Source organism: Nothobranchius furzeri, chromosome 16, assembly GCF_043380555.1.
Source record: "Nothobranchius furzeri strain GRZ-AD chromosome 16, NfurGRZ-RIMD1, whole genome shotgun sequence".
NCBI classification, from domain to species: Eukaryota; Metazoa; Chordata; class Actinopteri; order Cyprinodontiformes; family Nothobranchiidae; genus Nothobranchius; species Nothobranchius furzeri.
Window position 1 is genome coordinate 43,650,494 of NC_091756.1, and position 21,971 is coordinate 43,672,464.

A 21,971-nucleotide genomic window follows, 5' to 3' on the forward strand; every position below is an offset into this window, starting at 1 on the left:
GTCTTTCGTTTTGTTTTCATTATCCTCCTCTTACGGTCGTTTAGATTTGTGTTTCCATTGCAGCAAACAGCCTCTCTTGTCTTTTGATGTTAACCCTGACAGACTGCAGACTGTCTGCTGGCTCTTCATTAGTCTCAGCCTATCGTGCTTGATGCCCTTTTAGCGCTCACCTAAAATAGGTGCGTGTCTGCGTTACGCCGTGCTCCCAGGTTGAGACAGATCACTGCCTCGCTCTCACATCAATCTGCTCAGCTCATACTCCAAGTATTTGGTTGCATGTGGAAATGAGCACACACACACACACTCACTCACACAGAAACCCAAACAAGCACACACATATTCTCTTTCCTTACTCAGTGCTAAGCAGTGATCCATGGTAACTGGATGAGATGCTTTGCCCAGAGCACAGCTGAGTCTCCTCAGGGGAACCCTGTGTCCTCTCTTAATGCACAGCACACTCTTTCAGCTATGCCAGCGCACTGGTCTATTTCACGCTGCCACTTCCATTTTGATCGACTTCTCATATTTGTTTAATTAAGTTTGTGCGTCAGCATCTTTTCTTCACCGCTCCACCTGTGTGTTTGTGTGTGCCTGCCTGGCTGCGTACTTTTGTGATTGATGTAGACATGCTTGACATTTTCTGCAGCAGAATCTGTACAGGTCAGTTTTCTTCTCACCTCCCCCTCCGCCATCATTACCTCCTATAGGTCACTGTAAGCAGACTCAGTCACGGTTCTGAAGCCAGAAGCGCTTTTGGAGCAGGAAAGGGGGACTGCGTGTGAGTGTGTGTTAGGAGGTGGTGGGTGTCGTGTTCAAGGTTGGAGGGGTAGTTGTAAAGTGCAGAGCAAGGGGACGCTGTCAGTCTGTCAAATGTGTGCAGCCAAGTATGTGAAGATATGAGGCTGTAGATGGGCAAAGAGAGAGCGAGAAAGAGAGAGAGGAACATCATGCAAAGATATCACAGCTCCCTTCATTTTGCTGCACATCAGCACCTTGGAGAGCACCCTGATGCTCCTCTGTGAGTTTAGTGCCACCCAGAGGCTCGTGGCAGCTTTGCACGTCTGATTGTTTATTCAAGTATACAAATCTGTGGAGGTTGGAGGGATTATGGGTGGTCAAGGGGGTGCAAGTGTGCAGTCTGTGCATGTGTGGGCTGCAGGTGGTCAACATGGTGGTGTAATCTGTTCACAGATGGATTGTCCTAGCGTGGGCCTGTTGTGACTCACAGTCTCCATCTTAGACACCCAAAGCATTCACTTATGTTAATCTTTCTGCCTGTCTGTGTCACATCATCCATCTCTCACTGCTTTATCTTCAAGGAGATGCGTCTGTCTGCTTGTGTGAGTTGGCACAGAGGTGTTTGTCTCCCCAGGATGTTATTTTTATTTGTATTTTTTTGTTATTCCTTTCCTTTCTGCAACTCCATTTCCTCGACTGTTGTCCTTTTATTCCTGGCTCTACCTTTCTCTCGATCTGGCTTTCATTTCCTGTCTCTGCAATCACTCTGTTTCTCTCCATGTCTTTGTGCGTTGTGTTAACGGTGCTCTGGGCTATGTGTAGGTAAAGGCCCAGAGACCATCTTTGCTGGGTCAAGCCTCAATGATAATGAATGGCACACAGTGAGGGTGGTCCGACGCGGCAAGAGCCTGAAACTCACCGTGGATGACCTGCAGCCTGTTGAAGGTAACCACAGCAACCAAATATTGTTTTTCATTGTTTTACTGGTTACAGCACGTGTTATTGTGGTAACATGAGCATTAGAGTGGAACAATTGCTCTTGAAGCTGATCTGTTCAGACCCCTCATCTCTGAAGTTTACACCCGCCACCAGGTCAGATGGCGGGCGACCACACCCAGCTCGAGTTCCACAATGTGGAGACGGGCATCGTGACGGAGAAACGCTTCATGCCCGCCGTGCCCTCCAATTTCATCGGCCACCTGCAGGGCCTGACGCTTAATGGCATGCCCTACATTGACCTGTGCAAGAATGGCGACATCGACTACTGTGAGCTCAATGCCGTCATCGGCTACAAGAGCATCGTGGCTGACCCCATCACCTTCCGCTCCCGCTCCAGCTTTGTCACACTGCCCACACTGCAGGCCTACTACTCAATGCACCTCTTCCTGCAGTTCAAGACAACATCCCCCGATGGTCTCATTCTCTTCAACAGGGGAGACGGCAATGACTTTATAGTCGTAGAGCTGGTTAAAGGGTAAGCCAAATGATAAAATGTGTGTAATGTACCTTTATGAGTTTGTTCATTTTTTAATAGGATTGAAGATGATCTATAGGAGATTAAATTAATTATGTTTCCTTTGTTTACGGTGAAATCTGCCCAACATAAATGATTAGAAGTGTAATTTATTTTCTTTTTATGGGCAGATTACTCTTAAGTTTGTCCTTGGTGAACAAAAAAGGGAAATATTCTTGACAGCAAGGTTAAACTGGGCTGCTAAATGTATAACATGAAAAATGCCTAAGCTAAGCACCTCCTTTTTGAGTCTTGTAATTAAGCTTGTACAAGACAGTTAATAATGCCCTGAAGTGTATAACCCTGCTGTTCTTCATCACAAGAGCGATTAATTTGCCTTCTCGCTTGTTTAACCCCTTCTTTCCCCCGTTTTTATTCATTGTTCTTCCTGCAGCTACCTTCATTACATCTCTGACTTGGGCAATGGAGCACACTTGATCAAGGGCAACTCTAACAGTCCTCTTAACGACAACCACTGGCATAATGTGCACATTTCCCGGGACACTAACAACCTGCACACAGTCAAGATTGACACCAAAGTTACCACACAGACCACGATGGGGGCCAAGAACCTTGACTTAAAGGGTTTGTAGAAATAGAATAATTACACTGACAAACATTTTTTACTCGTTATTTTGGAAGACAATCAGTCACCTTGAGTTTCACATGCATGCAGAACTTGAAAATGGTCTTCTACTCCTATTTCCTGTATTAGCCACCAACAGAAAATAGATGGGTTGGGAAAAACCCACTAAGATCTATGTTACAATGTAAATTAGCATTCATGGACTAACCCATCTTGACTCATGACGGAGAAGACTGTTGTTGGTTTAGCGTCCAGGAAACAGCAGAGAACATTTCAATTACAAAAAGCTAACATTAGCATTAGCGACACCACAACACTGCAGAACACAGACAGACATGTTGTTCATAAAGGGAAAAAACAACATTGCAAAGAAGAAGAAGAAAATATAATTTCTATAGTGTCTCTCAAGATAAAAATCACGAGGCGCTTAACAAAAACAATAAATGTAAAAATATAAAAAAGAATTTAGAAAATGGTTAAAAATATATTTTAAATGAGCAAAACATAGACAATTGTGATTAAAAAATGTTAAGAAAGAGAGAGTGAATAGGAAAGAGGGAAATCAGTGGATCCTGAGGAAGGTGGAATAGGTGGGGAGAGCTGAATAAAGAGAGAGTGGTTGAAGAAGGTCATACAAAAGCCACTTTGAACAAGTGAGTCTTCAGCTGCTTTTTGAAGGAGACCACTGAGTCCACTGATCTCAGGCTCAGGAGGAGAGAGTTTCAGAGTCTGGGGGCCACAGCAGCAAATGATCTGTCACCTTTGGTCTTTAGCCTAGTGCGCTGCACAACTAGTAGGCTTTGATCACTGGACCTCAGGGACCTGCTGAGGGTGTAAGGACTAAGAAGATCACCAATGTATGATGGTGCTTGTCCATGTAAGGCCCTATAGTCCAGAACCAGGATCTTGAAATGAACCCTGAAGTTGACTGGCAGTCAGTGAATCTGGAGGAGAAGCGGGGTGATGTGGATGTGTTTGGAGGACTTGGTCAGAAGCTGAGCACAGGCGTTCTGAACCACCTGTAGACGGTTCAGGGAGGTTCTGCTCAGACACGTGAAAAGAGACTTACAGTAGTCTAAGCATGAGGAGATGAAGGTGTGGATAACTGTCTCAAGTTCAGAGCGGGAAAGAATGGGACTCAGCTTAGCAATGTTCCTGAGATGGAAGAAGGAAGAGCGAACAAGAGAACTGACATGAGAATCCAGGGTGAGAGCTGGGTCAAAGGTCACACCAAGATTCCTGATGGAAGGTTTGGTGTGAGAAGCAAGCTGACCAAGAGAGTCTCTGACTTTGGGAACCAGCTTGTCTGGGGCACAGATGAGGATCTCAGTTTTATCTTCATTCGGCTGTAGAAAGCCCCCAGCCATCCAGGTTTTGATAGAGTCTAAGCAGGTGTGTAACAGCTGCAGCTTAGACATCTCATGGGGCTTAAAGGAGATGTACAGTTGGATGTCATCTGCATAAAGATGGTAGGAGATTCCTTTGAAGTAGCTCAGGATGTGCTGAAGAGGAAGCAGATAGAGGAGGAAGAGTAGAGGCCCCAGCACAGAACCTTGTGGGACACCATGGGTAAGGGAGGTGGTGGAGGACCTAAACCTGGAGACGGCCACAGAAAAGGAGCGCTCAGAAAGATGAGGAGAACAACTCCAGAGCAGTTCCTGATAGGCCTACCCAGTCTCCCAGCCTCTCCAGTAGCAGGTGATGGTCAACAGTGTCAAAGACTGCAGTCAGGTCCAGCAGGACCAGAACAGAACAGTCCCCTGCATCACCGTGAGTCAGAAGGTCATTAGAGACCCTAAGAAGAGCTGTTTCAGTAGAACGAGCTCTACGAAAACCTGACTGGAAGCCATCATAGATGTTATGTTCATCAAGAGCAGCTGTGAGTTATTTAGCCACAACCTTTTCCAAGATCTTTGAGATGAACAGAGGTTTAGAGTTGGGTCAAGACTTGGTTTTTAAAGAAGTGGGTGGATTACAGTGTTCTTAAAGTAAGCAGGGACCTGACCAGAAACCAGAGAAGCATTAATTATAGAGAGCACGCTGGGACAGATGGACTGAAAAGCACTTTTAAACAAAGATGAGGGTAAGATGCCGATGCATGCAGAGGTCTTCATAGAGTTAACTAGTTTGGTTAACTCAGGCAAAGAAACAGGAGCAAAGCTATCAAGGATGATGGGCCTGGTTGGAGTCGGGAGAGGCAGCGATAAGGCTGAAGGAGAGATGCTAGATCTAACCTTATTGACTTTGTCCACAAAGAAAGACAGAAAGTTCTCACAGTCTGTAACAGAGTGGATGGAGGCTGTAGGAGAGACAGGAGAGACAGTGCTGCTGATGGTTCTAAACAGCACCTTGGGGTTCCCTTTGCTCTGGGACACCAGGATGGAGAAATAGGAAACCCTGGCGTCTCTGACTGCAGAGTTAAAGGATGTCAGAAGATCCTTTAGGTGCAGCAAATGGACATGGAGATGGGTTTTCTTCCACAAGCACTCAATTTTTCTGCATTGGTGCTTCAGGCTGCGAAGGCTGTCATTAAACCAGGGAGTAGGGTTCACAGCAGGAACTGATCTGGTTCTGACAGGACAGATGTTGTCCAGAATGGAGAGGCAGTGCTCGTTGAACTGAGAAGTTAAGGAATCTGGGTTGTTGCCAGAAGAACAGCGTGGCTCAAAAGCAGCAGAATACTTGCTAGCTGTGCTGTCATTAAGAAAACGATAACTAACCATACGGCGAGCAGGAGGTGGGGACGCAGAAACTAACAAGTTAAAGAAAATCTGAAATATAAATGTCCTCAGGACAAACACTGTCAGCATTTAGACTCAAGGTAAAAACAAGGTCTAGAGTGTTCCTCTTGGTGTGTGTGGGGCCAGAAACATGCTGGGTAAAGGTGAAGGAGTCCATAAGGCTGGAGAAATTCATGGCAAAGTGATCAGAGGGATCATCAACGTGGATGTTAAAATCACCAACAATCACCAGTCTGGACAGCTTCACCGTAGAGAATAGAAAGTCACTAAACTTCTGAAGGAAAGAACTGTTTGGACCAGGCGGACGATAGACCACAGCACAGTAGAACGGGTCCTTACGCCCGACTTTAATCAACTGCAGTTCAAAGGAAGCAAAGTGACCAGAGGTTGTAGAGCTACATGGAAGATGGTCTCTGAAAACAACAGCTAGGCCTCCACCACGACCAGAACCCCGGGGCTGGCTAAGAAAAGAATAACCACTCGGGCAGAGTTCAATCAGACCAGAATAATCAGATGTTTGCTGCCAAACTTCAGTCAGAAACAGAAAATCCAGGTTTTTAGAAAGAATTAAATCATTGAGCAGGAAGGACTTGGTGTTTATTAGAGCCATGCTGAGTGAGGTGGAGGAATCAGAAACTACAGAAACAGCTGGAGTTAGTGGATGTAAATTAGCAGGGTTAGATCCACGGTGTTTATAAAAACCACTTATGGAGAGAACAGGAGGAGAAACCACTGAGGAATGAGGATAAACTGACCTTAAATAACTTAGATGGAGAAACCATGCCACAACGCGGCCTGGCGGGAATGCGGAAGTGGAGCTCAAGTCGCCAAACAAATGAAAAGAAGCTAGAAGATCACGCCGATGTTTACTAGATAAACCACGCTTTAAGAGAAGTCTTATTCTCACCTGGATTCCTGCTCATTTACCTCTTTTCCTCCGACGTTTTCCCGGAACCGGATAAAAATTGCTGGAGGCGCCCTGGTTGGAATCGTCGTTTGGCTCGGGGCCAGTGCGCCACTCAGATAAACAAACAGAGAGGTACGTCCTCGGTGCATCTTGGGCGATCGTGAACAAATGGAAGGACAAAAGAGTCTGGCGATCATAGGAGATGGTAGCAGGGACACTACCGAAGAGGATCGCAGACAGGAGCAAGGTGGAAAAGAGGAGGTTAGTGGAGAAAAGTTTGAAAAAGTGGCCGGTGACTGCGGCTAAGCCAAGCACAGGCGCCACCTTGTTACCGACCGGAAGCGGAAAAAAATAAATAACAAGCAAACTGAGTCATTGATATAGTCGCATTGATGTTAGCAAATCAGAGATGAGATGTCAAAGTATCATGCGTAATAGGGAAGACTCCAAATCCTGCTATTTTCTGATCCCTCTCCTCCAGGTCAATTCTACTTCCTGAAACAGAGCACCACAGCTTTTTTCCATGGAGATTGACTCACAAGACATTTATTTACACAAGAAACCACCTCAAATGAGTGAATGAGAGCTTTAGCATTTGTACTAGGGATTGGCAATATATCGGCATCAATATCGGTATCGGCCGATGTTAGTCATTTTTCATCATATCGGTATCGGTTTGATTATAAAACCAGGCCGATATTAATACCCAATATTTTTTCCACCTCATCTCCATTTGTTTGCCTGTTTCAGAGGGTGAGGGGTGATGTGTAATTGTTTAGTCGTGTGAACAGTGAATGAAATCATCTCAGAAGCATAAATTTGTGTGGTGTGTGTACATAATAACGTAAATCCAGCTTTAGTAATTATCATTCTATACAAATGGTAAATGTAAATGGCCTGTATTTGACATAGCACCTTCTAGAGTCCTGGAACCCCCCAAGGCACTTTACAATACAATCAGTCATTCACCCATTCACACACACATTCACACACTGGTGGGGATGAGCTACAATGTAGCCACAGCTGCCCTGAGGCGCACTGACAGAGGCGAGGCTGCCGAGCACTGGCGCCACCGGTCCCTCTGACCACCACCAGCAGGCAACGTGGGTTAAGTGTTTTGCCCAAGGACACAACGACAGAGACAGACTGAGTGGGGCTCGAACCTGCAACCTTCCGATTACGGGGCGAGCACTTAACTCCTGTGCCACCGTCGCCACAAAATCTGCCTATATTAGCATTAATGCCGATATATATCGGTATCAGCAAATGTTGGTTATCGGCCATAACAGTGATCTTAATATTGAATATCGGTATCGCCCCAAAAATTGCACATCGGTGCATCACTAATTTGTACACATTATTTGTACTTGAATGTATGATTAAACACTGATTAGTCATGAGATTGCAGAGAGGCGTGGTCTTTGGGGAGCAGACTGTATCAGAATATAACAACCAAAGCTCTCTAATTCCCAATTTGCTTCTTTTTTTAAACAAAAAACTAACAACAAATGTGCTATTGTATTATAAATTTGTGAGTCTGACTATTTCCTGGCTTACATTCAAAGATGTAGCTTTTATTGCCTTTGAATAGCTTTTTGTGGCTCTATGATTTTACTCTTGACACTAAACTAAATTCAGACTTTTTTAGCCATAGCTGCACATTAACATACAGACATGAACGTTGCATCTGTGCTACAGGTTAACACTTGTTTAAAAAGCGATTTAGCTTGTTTCCTGCTGAAAGATTCTGCACAATAAATTAATTAAAATTCATCAAATCAAACTGACATGCCTCACAGTCAACAAGCTGCTGGTTCCATATTAGTGCAAACTGTCTTGGCGAGACAAGGAATTTGTTTGGGGTAGAATCTTGTTATTTTTGTATTAGTTCGATTAATTAACAGTGCATCGGTTCTGTTATTCATACAGTTGCTTTTCATGCTCAACAGGTGATCTCTACATTGGGGGAGTTACGAAAGAGATGTACCGAGAACTGCCTAAATTGGTCCACTCTCGCGAGGGATTTCAAGGTTGCCTAGCAACAGTTGATCTGAACGGCCGCCTCCCAGACCTTTTGGCTGATGCCTTGGCAACTATTGGACAAGTGGAGAGAGGTTGTGAAGGTGGGGTAACTACGACATCAGCAGATCTGTCCCAGCCTCCTCTTTGGGCTCACGATTGAAAAGTTTTATTTAAACAATAAACTGCCGGCCTTCTTTTTCCATATTTCACTTTTTAAAAACATATTTTGCAACATTTAACGTAACAGCTAAATTGGGTCTGAACTTTTTTTAGGTCATGTTTTTACCACTGTTATTTAGGAAATAGCAATGTAAGGCCTAAATGGTCAAACATGATTAAAGAATGTTATATCAAAATATTTAGAATCAAAGCTTATTATATGAAGTCACATCTACATTTTAAGATTTAAGTCTAAGCACACAAAGTTTATCTAAATATTTCAAATCTTGTCTGAATATGTCACATGAATTTATACAGTCTAACCTAAAAGAGTGAAGTCAGGCGTTACTATTTAGAATATATGTGAAGTTGCATCTACATATCTAATAATTGAGTTTAACCATAAAAGCTTCAAGTGGAAAATAAGGAATAACGTTTATTTTTCAACATTTTAAATAATAATTTTAAAACACATATTTATATTTTATTTTACTTGAAATCAAGTAAATATATAATTTAGAATAAAATGTGCCGTGTGTGACTAAGACCATTTTATTTGATATTAAAATCTTCCTTTTGGATTAGATTACACTCAAGATCAAATATATAAATCCTTTAGATTATTTATTTGGAATATAAACATTTGGATTTGATGGTATAAAAGTGTTTAAAACTTCATTTCTAATTGAATAAATGTTTCAGTTTAACTTCATACTTTTAATTCTAAATGTTTACTATTAATAAATATATTCTTTAATTTTTATATAAAATTTTCTTTAGGTTCAGCACCTTGTACTGGTCTCTTTATTGTTTTTGTTTGTTTGTTTTTCGGCTTTCATTTGGCTTACACTCTCTGTTGTTAGCATAACCCACTAACTAATAATTGTACTCTGTCTTTTCATCCCGTCCTCCGTCTCTCTGCACATCTCTCAGTTCCACTCTCTGAGCAGCTCACAGGCATCCGTGACTAATCATCTAACTTATTTTGCTTGTTTGCTTTTTTGTTTGGCTGACAAAAGTTTCATTGATGAAAGCTGACTTGAAAGGTACAATGCTTTGTGTGAGCATGTGAGGTGTGTGTGTGTGTGTGTGTGTGTGTGTGTGTGTGTGTGTGTGTGTGTGTGTGTGTGTGTGTGTGTGTGTGTGTGTGTGTGTGTGTGTGTGTGTGTGTGTGTGTGAGAGAGAGAGAGAGAGAGAGAGACAGAGAGAGAGAGAGAGAGAGAGAGAGAGAGACAGAAAGAGAGAGAGAGAGAGAGAGAGAGAGAGAGAGAGAGAGAGAGAGAGAGAGGGTGCAAAACGTGTGTGGGAGTGTTAAAACTTCCCAGTGCTGTCCAGTGTTTGTGTGGATCCCAGTGATCCAGGGTCAAAGGTCAGATTTGGTTTGTCCTCTCTGTTCTATTTTCTACTGCTTGGTTTGAGTTGATCACCACTCCACTTCTCCAGGTTCTTACTGCATGTTCTCTAACCCCCTCTAAGTGACTCTTCAATACTCTAGTGGTGAATCATTTTTGCACATTTTCCTCCATGCATCATGCTCTATGTGCCACAAAAGAGAACAAAATTTAGAGGTTTGGTGTTCTCCTGTTATGTGGTTTCAACATGAAGCAGAGAGAGAAAGCTGACAGAATGATGGAGACAGAGTATTGAGATTAAAACCTTGAAACATAACTAAATGTTATGTTTAGGTCCTGCTCCAGGTTTCTGCCCTACTCATCTAGCGTCACCACGTTTGCTACACTTTACTCCTCTCACCCCATAACACTCCAGCTGTGTTGTTTTTCTCCCTGAAAATGCATCATCTTTTGTCAAGAATAGGAGGCTACCCATGGCATCGTATTCATATTAGTGATTTATAAGGAAGTGTAAAGATTCACGTATTTGAAAATTGGATTTTGTTCATACTTTGTGTTTATATTTTTGTTTTCCTAACTCTTCTAACCTCTTTGCCTCACTCTTTCTGCTCCTGCAGGTCCCAGCACCACGTGTCAAGAAGATTCCTGCTCAAATCAGGGTGTCTGTTTGCAGCAGTGGGAGGGGTTTACCTGTGACTGCAACATGACCTCATACGCTGGGCCACTGTGCAACGATGGTGAGTGTTGGTACGCTCTTCTGCATATTTAGAAAGATTATAGGAGGTTTGATGTTATTTGTGCAATCTGTTGTTAGGTATTAAAATGCATATGCATTGTGTTAACGTTTAAATCCAGCAACATTTAAGTTTTGCTTTACTACAGTATGGAAAAAAGCAAGGCTTGGTTTGACCTTAGTGTAAAATTACTGGATCGTCAAATTTTAAACACAAGTTCTGAGATTTTTCTGGTGTATTCTTTAAAGCCACCACTAGAGGGCATTGTTATCTATTTCAGAACAGATAAAAAAATAAATACCCCCTCATCACTCAGGCACTCAAATCCACAGCATTTCTAGCATTTAATAAGCAAATCACTAGATTATCAGCATTAGATTATCCTTTGCAGTCTCGTTTCAAAGTGAGACACAGAGTCGGGTTGTTACGCTGTGAGTCAAACAAATGGATGAGTTGTTTTTGCATGAGTCACTTCAGTCTCCTGCAGTAAGTTGGAAAACAGACTTTTTAAACCTGTGGGAGGAAAAGTTTAGCTGTGACATTTTAAAGTTTAAATCACAGTTTTGTTTTGCCAAATGCTCATTATTCATGAAACACTTTTATATGATGGCGCTGCATGGTGGCGCAGTGGTTAGCACTGTTGCCTCGCAACACGAAGGTCGCATGTTCGAAACTCGGCTGCGGCCTTTCTGCGTGAAGTTGCGTGTTCTCCCCATGCATGCGTGGGTTTCCTCCGGGTACTCTGGTTTCCCCCACAGATCACAACATGCCCTATAGGTTAAAAAAAAATTGTAAGTCGCTGTGGGTAAAAGCATCTGCTAAGCACATAAACATAAACATAAACATTCATGAAAACAGCAGATCTGTTACATGGGAATTTTAACATAGATGCACCATTAGAATTAAACATATCTGAATTTTTCATTTATTTTTTTGTCTGTGTTGCTCAGCTGGGACCACTTATATCTTTGGTCGTGACGGAGGGTTGGTTATTTATACATGGCCTCCTAATGAGCGTCCCAGCACCAGGGCAGACCGGCTCGCCCTCGGATTCAGCACCCAGCAGAAACAGGCCATTCTGCTCCGAGTGGACAGTGCCTCTGGTCTCGGAGACTACCTTCAGCTACAAGTAGTAAGTTCACACAATCGCAATGTTATTTAGGTCAATACAGGTTTAGTTCTCTGCTAAAAAACATTCAGAGACAGCAAATTAAGAAGTTTGAACATTTATTCTAAAACATTTATTCTAAAACATTTACTACATGAAACAGAGCAACTGCTAAAATCAGCAGGAATATTGTTATCCTTCATATTCAACTCGTGAAAACTGTATTTTGCATAGAGAGGTCAAACATCAGTGAGTGCTGTGTCTGGAGAAACCTACAACATAATTTGTAATATCTGAACTGTTCTGACCAAAGCTATAATTATTAGAATAGTTTTCAAATTTGTTTGTGTGTGTGTGTGAAAACTTCCACAAGGTAGGTTGACAATTGGGTGCAATCGTACACCTAAAGAAAAATTTTATCTGAGTCGATTGGCCCAAATATGAGCTGATTCTGATTGCCAGCTCATTCTGGGGTGCTGACTGGGGGCTGGTCCGGGATCTTGCACCCCATATAATACCCCTAGGCATTGTTGTGGACTGTTTGAAAAAACCGTTACAAATGCAAAGAACATATTTGCAAATCTTATTTAACAAAAGTACCTAATGAGACAGAACTGAAACAAATGTTGGGAACCAAAGTCTCCTCCCTTTCCGGTCGGCACATGGGTCCTTGGAACGAAAATAAAATTAATACCAGTGAATGGAGCTATTAAAGCTAAGTTCGAATCCGCTTTGCCTTATGCCTCGAATCACACATATGTTGTAATGTTGTACTTCAATTTAAATGAGCAATAATTACATGTGTTTTGACTATGTCTGTCACATAATTAGAGAAATTTAGTTAGTAATTGTCACCATATATGACATTACCACAGAAGCTCTTCTACCCCAGCCTAGCTGCTACTTACCACATGGCCAGATTTAAAGTGGTTTTCTCCATGTTTAATGCTCATTCTGTCATCCTGGAAGAAGGATTCGAAGCTCGTTAAACTAGTCTTCTTCTTCTTCTCCGTGTCTGGTACAATTACATGAATTTGGTGAGACGAACATTTGTAGCTCTATATGTCTTTTCACAAAAAACTTTAAGTAAATTTTGCCACCGTTTGAACATAAGCACTTTCTTGGCATCAAAATGTGTCATTAAATATTTTGAACATCAAATGTGAAATCCATGGCACACAGACCACTGGATCAGAAAATAACTTTTATCAACCCACAGACTCCCTTTTTTTGGGAGCCTTGATTCAGAAATAGATGGACGTGACTTAGACTCTCTGTATGGCTTGATGGGGAAAAATTTAAAGTCCAGCTCCCACATAATGAAGGATCTAAAAGATTTACTGATGGTGTTGTCCAGCTGCTTCCAGATTATTAACACTACCAACCTGGGAAACTGAAAATAATAAAGTATACTCACAAATAAAATAATTAAATCTAGGGTATAGGCCCACACATCCTACAGTGTATTATTTTTATGTTTTATTACCTTGAATTAAAATGACAATTTCACATAATTTAATAAATTAAATCAAATGTTTTTTTCCATTAAAAAAGCATTGAAAGTAATCTTGTTATGACTGATTTGTGTGCAGTTGCACTACATATATTCATCACTTGATTTAATTGGTTCATTAATTGCATTACTTCTTTCAGCCCCTGACTGTAACTGTAATGGTTTATCCTGCTTATTTGCTCATTAAGTGGAAACAGGAACAAACAAAGCTCCATTCAGTCATGTATTTGACAGCCTCATTAATCAGAGCGCTCACGTACTTCGTCACGTGTTTGCAGTCACAACATGCACATTCATTTGTTGGCAATCGCTTGAAATGCTTCAAAATTAGGGACTTGACTTCAAACATTCTCAGAATAATAATAATAATAATAATAATAATCACCTCAATAAAAGTATCCTCTAAATATGCACAAATATGTCAGTCAATAAACAAAAGTTCATTTTTCATACCTTTTGTATTTTTTTATTTTAATTAATTTCTCTTCATACCTTTAAAGGAGACAAAGAATGCAGTTTATCAGCAATCTAAAACACTGCTTTGAATCTCTAAGAAGCATAAGAAATTCTCTTTTGGCTTTCATCTGTCCCAGGAGCCCTGATACAGGCTATTCTTAACCCCCTAAATCAGCCTTGCTGTGAAAAGAGCTGTTTACCCCTCCCACTTGGCCAGTATACGAATATGCTAATGAGCTGCTTGCTGATTGGTTGGTTTAAACCAGAAGGCCTTAGACACTGGAGACTGCAGATTGGAGGAGGAAGGGCTCTGCATTGTGACATTTCTATGAGAAGTTTCTCAAAAAAGAACTTTTTCTCTGGCATTTTAAATTTACATACGGCTTAGACTTTTTGGCATGCTACTTTTGACCACCTAAGCTGTCGTTATTCACAAATAACAAGAAAATGTTGGTTTAGATACTTTGTCCCCTTTAAAAGTAGAAATAAAGCAGCTTATGTACATTCATTCAGTGTATTTTGCCAACTTGCATTGCTTGGTTCTTCTAAAACACAGAAAATAGGCATTGTTCTTTACCTTGTTTTGCTCTGCCTCCGCCTTGTGTTGGCACAAAACTGATGATGGCTATAGTGATTAGCTGAAACGTTAGCAAAACAAGATATTTTTAAAAATCCCCCTTTCTGTGTTTTAAATGACCTGAGCAATGCAAACTGAAATAAAACAGGTTTTTATTTATCATAACTGGCTCTCTGTTTTTGATTTTTCACTTCACGTCTAAAATTTCTTTTCTTTCAACAAATGTTTAATGATTTCTTGTATTTGGCTTAAGAAAGTGCTTGGAAATGTCCCCTGAATCTTTTGTGATTATTGACTTTTAGTTGTTTGTGAAACAGTCTAGACTGGATTTGGGAAGGAGAGACTCTTAGTCTACAAAACTGCTAAAAGGATTAATAAAGCAGGGTTTCTGTCTTGTTGGCTTTGACACATGTTAGTATCACAAGCCATGTTAATTTAAACATCTTTGGTATGTTCTTACTGTGTTGCTTTTCTAACTGCCTTGTTGGTTCTTTTTTAAAACACAGAAAAGGTTTAATTTAGTAGTAATTTATTTTCATATGATCACATGATGATTCAATACAGCCATTAATTAGTTTGATAAAGGAGTTGGCAGAAGTATAAACCTGTGCAGCCTTCCACTTAGGTATAACTTTTGCCAAATCGGTTTTCACTTCACACAAGGAAAACAAAAAAAGAACAAAACAAACACATCACTATAATCTCCTTCACTAAATAACAGATCTAATATAAGCCTAACTAAACAGATCTAAGCTTTTCAGTCTATGATTGTAAAAGCTAAACAAAACATAAACAGAATCAGCAAAAAACATGAATTATGTCAACTAAACAAAAGATATTACACAGAAGAATTATTTTTTCGATTCACAAGAGCAACAAAGAAGATAAAACATAAAGAGCCAGCAGAACAAACAACTCACCATTATTTCTTTCAACTACATTAAAGATGAAATAAGCAAAAATAATCTATTTCTTAGTAAAGAAACTTGATTTTTATTCATCTTTATATTTATTTAAAATGTGCTTTTTGTTTTTTTAAACATATTCGTTTTGAACTTTTTTTTTGTTTTTGTTTTTTGCTTGAGTCCAGTCTGCTGGTCAAGCAAACCTTAAGGGTTATTTTGAAGCGTGTTTTGTGTAAAAGTTATAAATAGGTACTGTTTACTCTGCGTGAAAGCCGTCTAATGAATGACGGTGGTATCTCTCCTCCTCCAGGACAAGGGCAACATTAGGGTGGTGTTTAATGTTGGCACTGATGATATCAATATCGAGGAGAGCTCCAAGTTTGTCAATGACGGGAAGTACCACATAGTTCGATTTACCCGCAGTGGTGGCAATGCAACCCTCCAACTGGACGACCTGCCGGTCATAGAGCGGTACCCCTCAGGTAGGCCCTGCCCCGCCCCCTCCCCCATAACCCTAACATCCAGCCCCGCCTGTTCAGAGGCGGAGCCAGCCACACCTCAGCCCAAATCTAGCTCCTCTTCCTGAATGATGAAATTAATTCTTCTTTCAATGTTTCTTTTCAACACTGAGGTTAAGAACTGTAATCACAGCTTTGTTTCATGTTACTGTGTTTGAAATGAAATCTGTTTGATCTGACATGAAATATGACTTTTTAAACCATAAAATGTCATCATACAACAGCATGTATTCTAGTCAGCTGTGTCATGCTAGGCCTGTTAAATAGAGTTAAAGGTAATTTATGTAAATAGTAAATTCAGGTGTTAGTGCTTTTTCTCACCATAAAAGAAAATAATATTAGTTGGTGCATTTTTGGACAAATAATAATAATAAAAGAAAAACTTGTCATATTTTGATATAAATGTTTAACTAGAGAGAAAAAAATAAGAAAAAGAAAAAAGAGTGTATTTTTTTTTCTTTTCTTTTTTTGCGTAGTCCTTGTTTTTACACCTGTTTGTTTTTCTATTTAAAAGTGGTAAACGCAGAGTTAGGTAGCTAAAATGATAAATGTTGTGAGGTGTGTGTGAGGGTTCTTCCTGTATGTAACTCTAAACTCAGACAGACAGTATGTGGCAGCTGTAACGTTATTTCCCTGTGCTCTTGCAGATGTTAACCCCTGAAATGTTTTTTTTAAATCAAACCCAATGAACAGAGAGTAAGAGTCCGCTCACTGGCAGCGCAGCGAACACTGCTCCTCTCCTTTTGGAAACTTGACCTTTAACGACATGCAAATGATGAGCAGACCATTACTTTCTTTTCATTGCTGTTCTTTGTGTATCCAGCTCCTGTACTACGTATGGATGTGCGTAATTACTACTGTGTTTTCATCTCTAAATTAAAGGCAACATTGATAACGAGCGCCTGGCCATCGCCAGACAGCGAATCCCCTATCGGCTCGGTCGAGTAGTTGACGATTGGCTACTCGACAAAGGTAAAAACCCTGATTAAAATTCCTTAAAACTTTCAGCTTTAAAATATAGTTTGGAGGCAATTGATTACACTCTCTTGTGCACCATCAACTAACGTCTAAAAATCTAAATCCATAACTAAGTAATTAAAAGTTGGGCAGCTGTAGTGTGTAATACTGTGTAAACTCTAGTGCCTGTGAACGTATCTTGTTAGTGTGTATTGGATAATATCAGGTTAAAGGGACGATGGAGAGATTTAAATGTGAATAAATCGGAAAATAGAAGGAAAAAAATTACCGATAAAAGATGCTTTATTAAGACTGGTAAATAAATTGTAACGATCAAATTGTAAACAATAAAGCATTTATTAAAGATTATATTTATGTACTGAAAAAAATTGAAATCAAATTAAAGTACATGTAACGTCTTCTGACATGTAAAAGAAGAAATTATGTAAATTTGAAATTACTAATAGAGGGATGATTTTGAAAAAAAGAAAAGTAAAAGTTTTCCTCCTAAACTTCAGCAGAGCTACTTAAACTAGCCTCTAGTCCCTTTAACAGTGAGCAGTGCTAGAGCTTATAACCAGTGCATGCTTTGTAGGGCTGTGACAGCAGTTCTCTAGATCTGTCTCTCTGTCTGCCTGTCTATTGCTCCTTCAAATACGATGTTGTGCTGCACAGCCATCTCCATAGCAACCATCTGTCAGCCCTGTCTTCTCGGGGCCCTTTGATTCCTCCTATCCGCTGCCTTCCTCTTCTCCTTTTTTGTTTCTGTTCTTTGCATCTCCATCCTTCTGCTCAACGTCTCGGCTTCTCACTCTTATCTCCCTCAGTCTCCTCCACGGTTCTCCACGGCTTTGATTTGCTCTGCCATGCTTAATCTATCCCATCCTCTCACCGTGCATCTGGGTGGAGGATTGTGTAACACTCAAACACTCTTGTATGTGTGTGATTTTTTTTTTTTTTTTTGCGTGCGTCTGGCCACTTTTTCTTCTTGGCACGGTGTGTTTGGTATACGTGTGTATGTAGGTCGCCAGCTGACCATCTTTAACAGCCAGACGACGGTGCACGTTGGCGGAGGCGAACAGGGTTCACCTATGTTCCAGGGGCAGATGTCTGGTCTTTATTACAACACCCTCCATATCCTCAACATGGCCGCAGAGGGACACCCGCACATCAAAGTCGAGGGCAGCGCGCGATTGGTCGGCGACATGCCATCCTCCTCCATCACCCCGCAGTCCAGTGCTGCCGCTGGAGGCAACCGCTCTGACTCCGCCCCCTCCATCAGTGACATCACAACCACCACAGCCACAAATAAGAAGCAGGGCGGGACACCTCAGGTGAGCATGATGCCCTGTTTGTGGTCAGATCTGCTGGTAACATGTAAATCGTATCACTACGCTGTAATTATTCTGTAAGGCAACAATTAAAGTGCAGTAATTTGCTTTGATAGGTTTCTTTTTTAACTCAGTAAGAGGATTAGTGTGCACACAGCCCACTTATCGGGGGCGAGGGAGTAGCGAGATATGTCAGGGGGAGTCGAATAGTTTTCACTCTGCTCGTGGGAATGAGAGTTTATTCATGTGTCACACATTTAATACAGTCAAACTTAAGTGTTTAACAACTGGCATTACTCTGGTTAAATTAAAAGCACTGTATGTGACACATGAGACTTTATGGATAGGAAACACCAAGGAATGGAGTGTAAATGGATGATGATGCCTGCTTACACGCCAATGGAAAAGGAAAGAGAAAACTTTTAAAAAATGGTTTCAAGCTTTTTTGGGTACAGGTGTGATTGACTGATTATAATTGGTCACTCTGAGATTTTCATGCAGGCTGAACCTGAAAATAGTCTCCCACACCTATCTCCTGCATTAGTCTTTGGTAGAAAATAGATGGTGAAACTCTAGGATTTGAAAATCCCGACAGATCTACATCACACTGTCACTTAATATTCATGGACTCACCCATTCTGACTCACGACGTGGAAGGCTGTTGTTGGTTTAATGTCTGGGAATCAGCAGCAGCGGTCTTGGCTAGACTGAAGGTATAGCCAAGATCTTTTTCTTCTGGGTGGATCCTCTGAGCCATTAGTCCTCATAACTGTCAATCTTTCTGGTTCACGCAAGGCCGTCATTGTACATGCTCATTCCTGGGTTAGTTTTCACCATTCTGTTTATGTTTAGAATGATTCGCCTTCATCAATATACCTCGCATTCTCACTGGGTCCATTTGAAAATGGCTGAGAATCAGAGAGAAAAAAGCGAGAAGAAAAACGTCTTCAAAGTCTATGATAAGAAGAGAAAGGCCTCCAAAGTGAGAAATAAAACCTGAGTTTTTTTTGGAGACTTTTTTCAGCGATGGCATGCGCTGAAACCAAAGTTTGGGATCCCCATAGACACCTCTGTCACTGGTTTTCTGCTCCACAGCTAAACTGAAGTTTGGCTTGCTATTTGGAGGAATTCATTTTAGATTACTGCTAGAAGAAGTTATCCACGCCTATATTCTAACTCTCCAGGGAAGAATTATGTTATCCTAATGAGAGAATAAACCTAGTGGTTATTAGCAGAGACATTTATCCCGATGGAAATACTTTATTGATCCCAGGGGTGGGGGGCTATTCTACGGAAGCATAAGCAAACCAGAAAAGGAATAAGGTGCAGAGGTAGAAAGACAGCAGTAGTGCAATAAGGGTGGAAGAAGAAATAAGTAAAGTAAAAGGCAAAAAATTAAAATAAAAAAGGAACTGCATAAATATAAATCTGACATTGTTGAAACACACAAATCTACTTTTCTTTAGTGAGCGTGTGCTGCAAGGTCAGCAGCTACTTGTAAACAGCGTGCACGAGGATAGCTGGCCGTCCGCTCTCATGCGCATTTTTTCAAAAGGTGGAGAGGGCGATTCTTTCCAGTAATTCAAAAACATCCTCAGCCATACCTTTAAGCTAACCGTTAGCATTAGCACTTTCACCACACGGCAGAACTCCTCCAGCATTGTGTTATTTGTGGAGATAAAACATCAGTGTTGGAAGTGAGTGGTAGAGTTGTGTTGCTGTTATGGAATCCAGGGCGAGGTGTCCAAATATCAGGAAGTAAAACTCCAAAACCTGCCGTCTGAAGCTCAGCTATGATGCGGGCAACTTTTAAGTCCAAATGTTCACCGGTATATTTTTGTGCCCCCAGAGTATGTCTTACAAGGCATTCGTTCCTACATTCGTTCCTAAATCTAACACGTTCTGTTGTGAAAGTACAAAACTCAAAAAGGTGGACAAAACATTTTTTGACATTCTCTCTGTTGAATGCAGTTTTTAAAATCGTGAAAATAACATCAACAATGTGTTTGTTTGTTTTTCCCTTATAACTTCTGAAAAAAAATGCGTAACACTTTACAGTAAGGGTCCTTTTTTAATGTTACTTAATGCATAATGTTCCTGATATTGTTAACTATTAAGTGTCCTTAAGGGCCAGGGAGGTGTCAGCTTAGTAATGCATTACATAATATGGCTAAGCAGTTTTTAATACTTTATTAAATGGTTTATTAATGCTTCATAACACACTAAGTAACGTTAATAAAAGGATCTTTATTGTAAAGTGTTATCCAATTTTCTATGTTTTGCGGTCCAAACACATTAACGACCATTTGAGCAATCAGTCTAAATTATAAAGATTAAATGAAGCTACACTAGCGCAAATGTTTATATTTGAAATAGGTGCATGCAACTGATTGCCAATATCACATCAGTGGTTTATTTAAGTACTTTAGTGTGACTACAGATAGCAGAGAGCCCTGTGTATTAGACACACATTCTGATTTTGTGTCTACCACCCTTGAAAGTGCATTTTCAAACATTTAATTCAAAATTTGAGCTTTTTCTAAACCTTGAAAATGCCAAACATAAATTTAAGCATTTTTAAGAGTTTGAAGCACATGTATTAACTCTAGTAAAAGGCAATTGGGTGGACTAGGCTTGCATGATAATACAACGCATGTTAATAGTGCAAAATACATGTAATAAAATACATGCAATATATCGGAGTTTTCTAAGTGCAGATCTATTCTAATCTGGAATGTTTTTAGATTATAATCACCACAATCATGTGGAATGAAATGTGGCAACATGTTTCTCACTTTGTTTTCATCACTGAATAAAATCAGTTGCTTTAGTCCAGCTATGAGAGCTAAATTAGATCTTTTTTTGGTAAATATCTGTTTAAAAATCGTCAGCTGTGAAATGTCAGATGTCAAATTCTCAACTAAGTGCTCTCTCTTTGATACATTTTTGAGCTAATGGAGGCGTTAATAGCGTTAACATAATATGTATTTAGTAAACTAATGAAAGTGAGACAAAAGACTTGATAGTAATGCTGCTGCTGGGTTGGTTTTTAATGTCAGGGGATGCATTTTCAGCAGCTACTCTACATACTTCTATGCTCCATTGTTCAGATCACTCCAGAGATGCTGTCAGGCTCTTTGTGGGCGTCTGTGTGTGCTGCAGATCTGTGTTATAAAACTGCCGCACTGAAAAAGATATCTTTTTTTCCTCCCTGATACAAGTTGCCATGGAAATAGTGAGCCCCAGTACCCGCAGCTAGCTTTCTCCCCCATCCAGACTCCCACAGAGACGTGTTCCTCTGTGTATAAACCACCAGCTGTTTCAGACGTAAATAATAGAACACTGATCGCTGTGAGCTAAGCCTCAGGCATCAATAATGGATACGTGAGCTGGATGGATACTGCTGCAGAGTGACACCGCCGTCACAGGGGTTTCTTTTTACACTCCATCTCTCCGTTACTCCCTGTTCACACATACGTGAGTTAAATAAACCACCTTTGTGACATTCTGATGTCAGAGTGAAATCTGACACTGCACTTACTATGAGTGAACTGGGTCAGAACACTACATGTTCATTACGCTGCACAGAGCTTTTGCTCTAATACAAGTCACTGCTGTCAGCACTCAGATTCTGTCTGTGTGTTTGTCTTGTTTAAGAAGAATCCACAGCCTCTCTGTTGAGGCTCCCGTGTGTTGCCTGGCAACCAACATGGTCTTAACCAGTGCACACATAAAGTAGAGATAAAAACAGATTGCATCCACAGACACACTCAGGTGGAATGAGAACAATAGGGCTGAATTACAGCACGTTGCATCACGGGAGGGGCAGGGAGAGATGTCTTACAAAGGTGTTA

At 40.7% G+C, this 21,971-nt stretch overlaps 1 protein-coding gene across 14 annotated transcripts in view; it reads left to right on the plus strand.

The window, feature by feature from the left end:
- Nucleotides 1-21,971, plus strand: part of nrxn1a (neurexin 1a) — an 81,122-nt gene that overhangs the window by 54,843 nt on the left and 4,308 nt on the right. For 7 of the 14 annotated variants that reach the window (XM_054749275.2, XM_054749277.2, XM_054749276.2 and 4 more), the window contains 8 exons: nt 1,561-1,683; nt 1,831-2,212; nt 2,646-2,836; nt 8,435-8,608; nt 10,636-10,755; nt 11,703-11,884; nt 15,622-15,793; nt 17,810-18,120. In XM_054749275.2, the coding sequence (XP_054605250.1) occupies nt 1,561-1,683; nt 1,831-2,212; nt 2,646-2,836; nt 8,435-8,608; nt 10,636-10,755; nt 11,703-11,884; nt 15,622-15,793; nt 17,810-18,120 (1,655 nt within the window). Of the gene's footprint in view, nt 1-1,560; nt 1,684-1,830; nt 2,213-2,645; nt 2,837-8,434; nt 8,609-9,678; nt 9,713-10,635; nt 10,756-11,702; nt 11,885-15,621; nt 15,794-16,711; nt 16,802-17,809; nt 18,121-21,971 lie in introns of those variants that run through there. The other 7 variants (XM_015962934.3, XM_054749274.2, XM_054749273.2 and 4 more) reach the window with 2 other exon arrangements.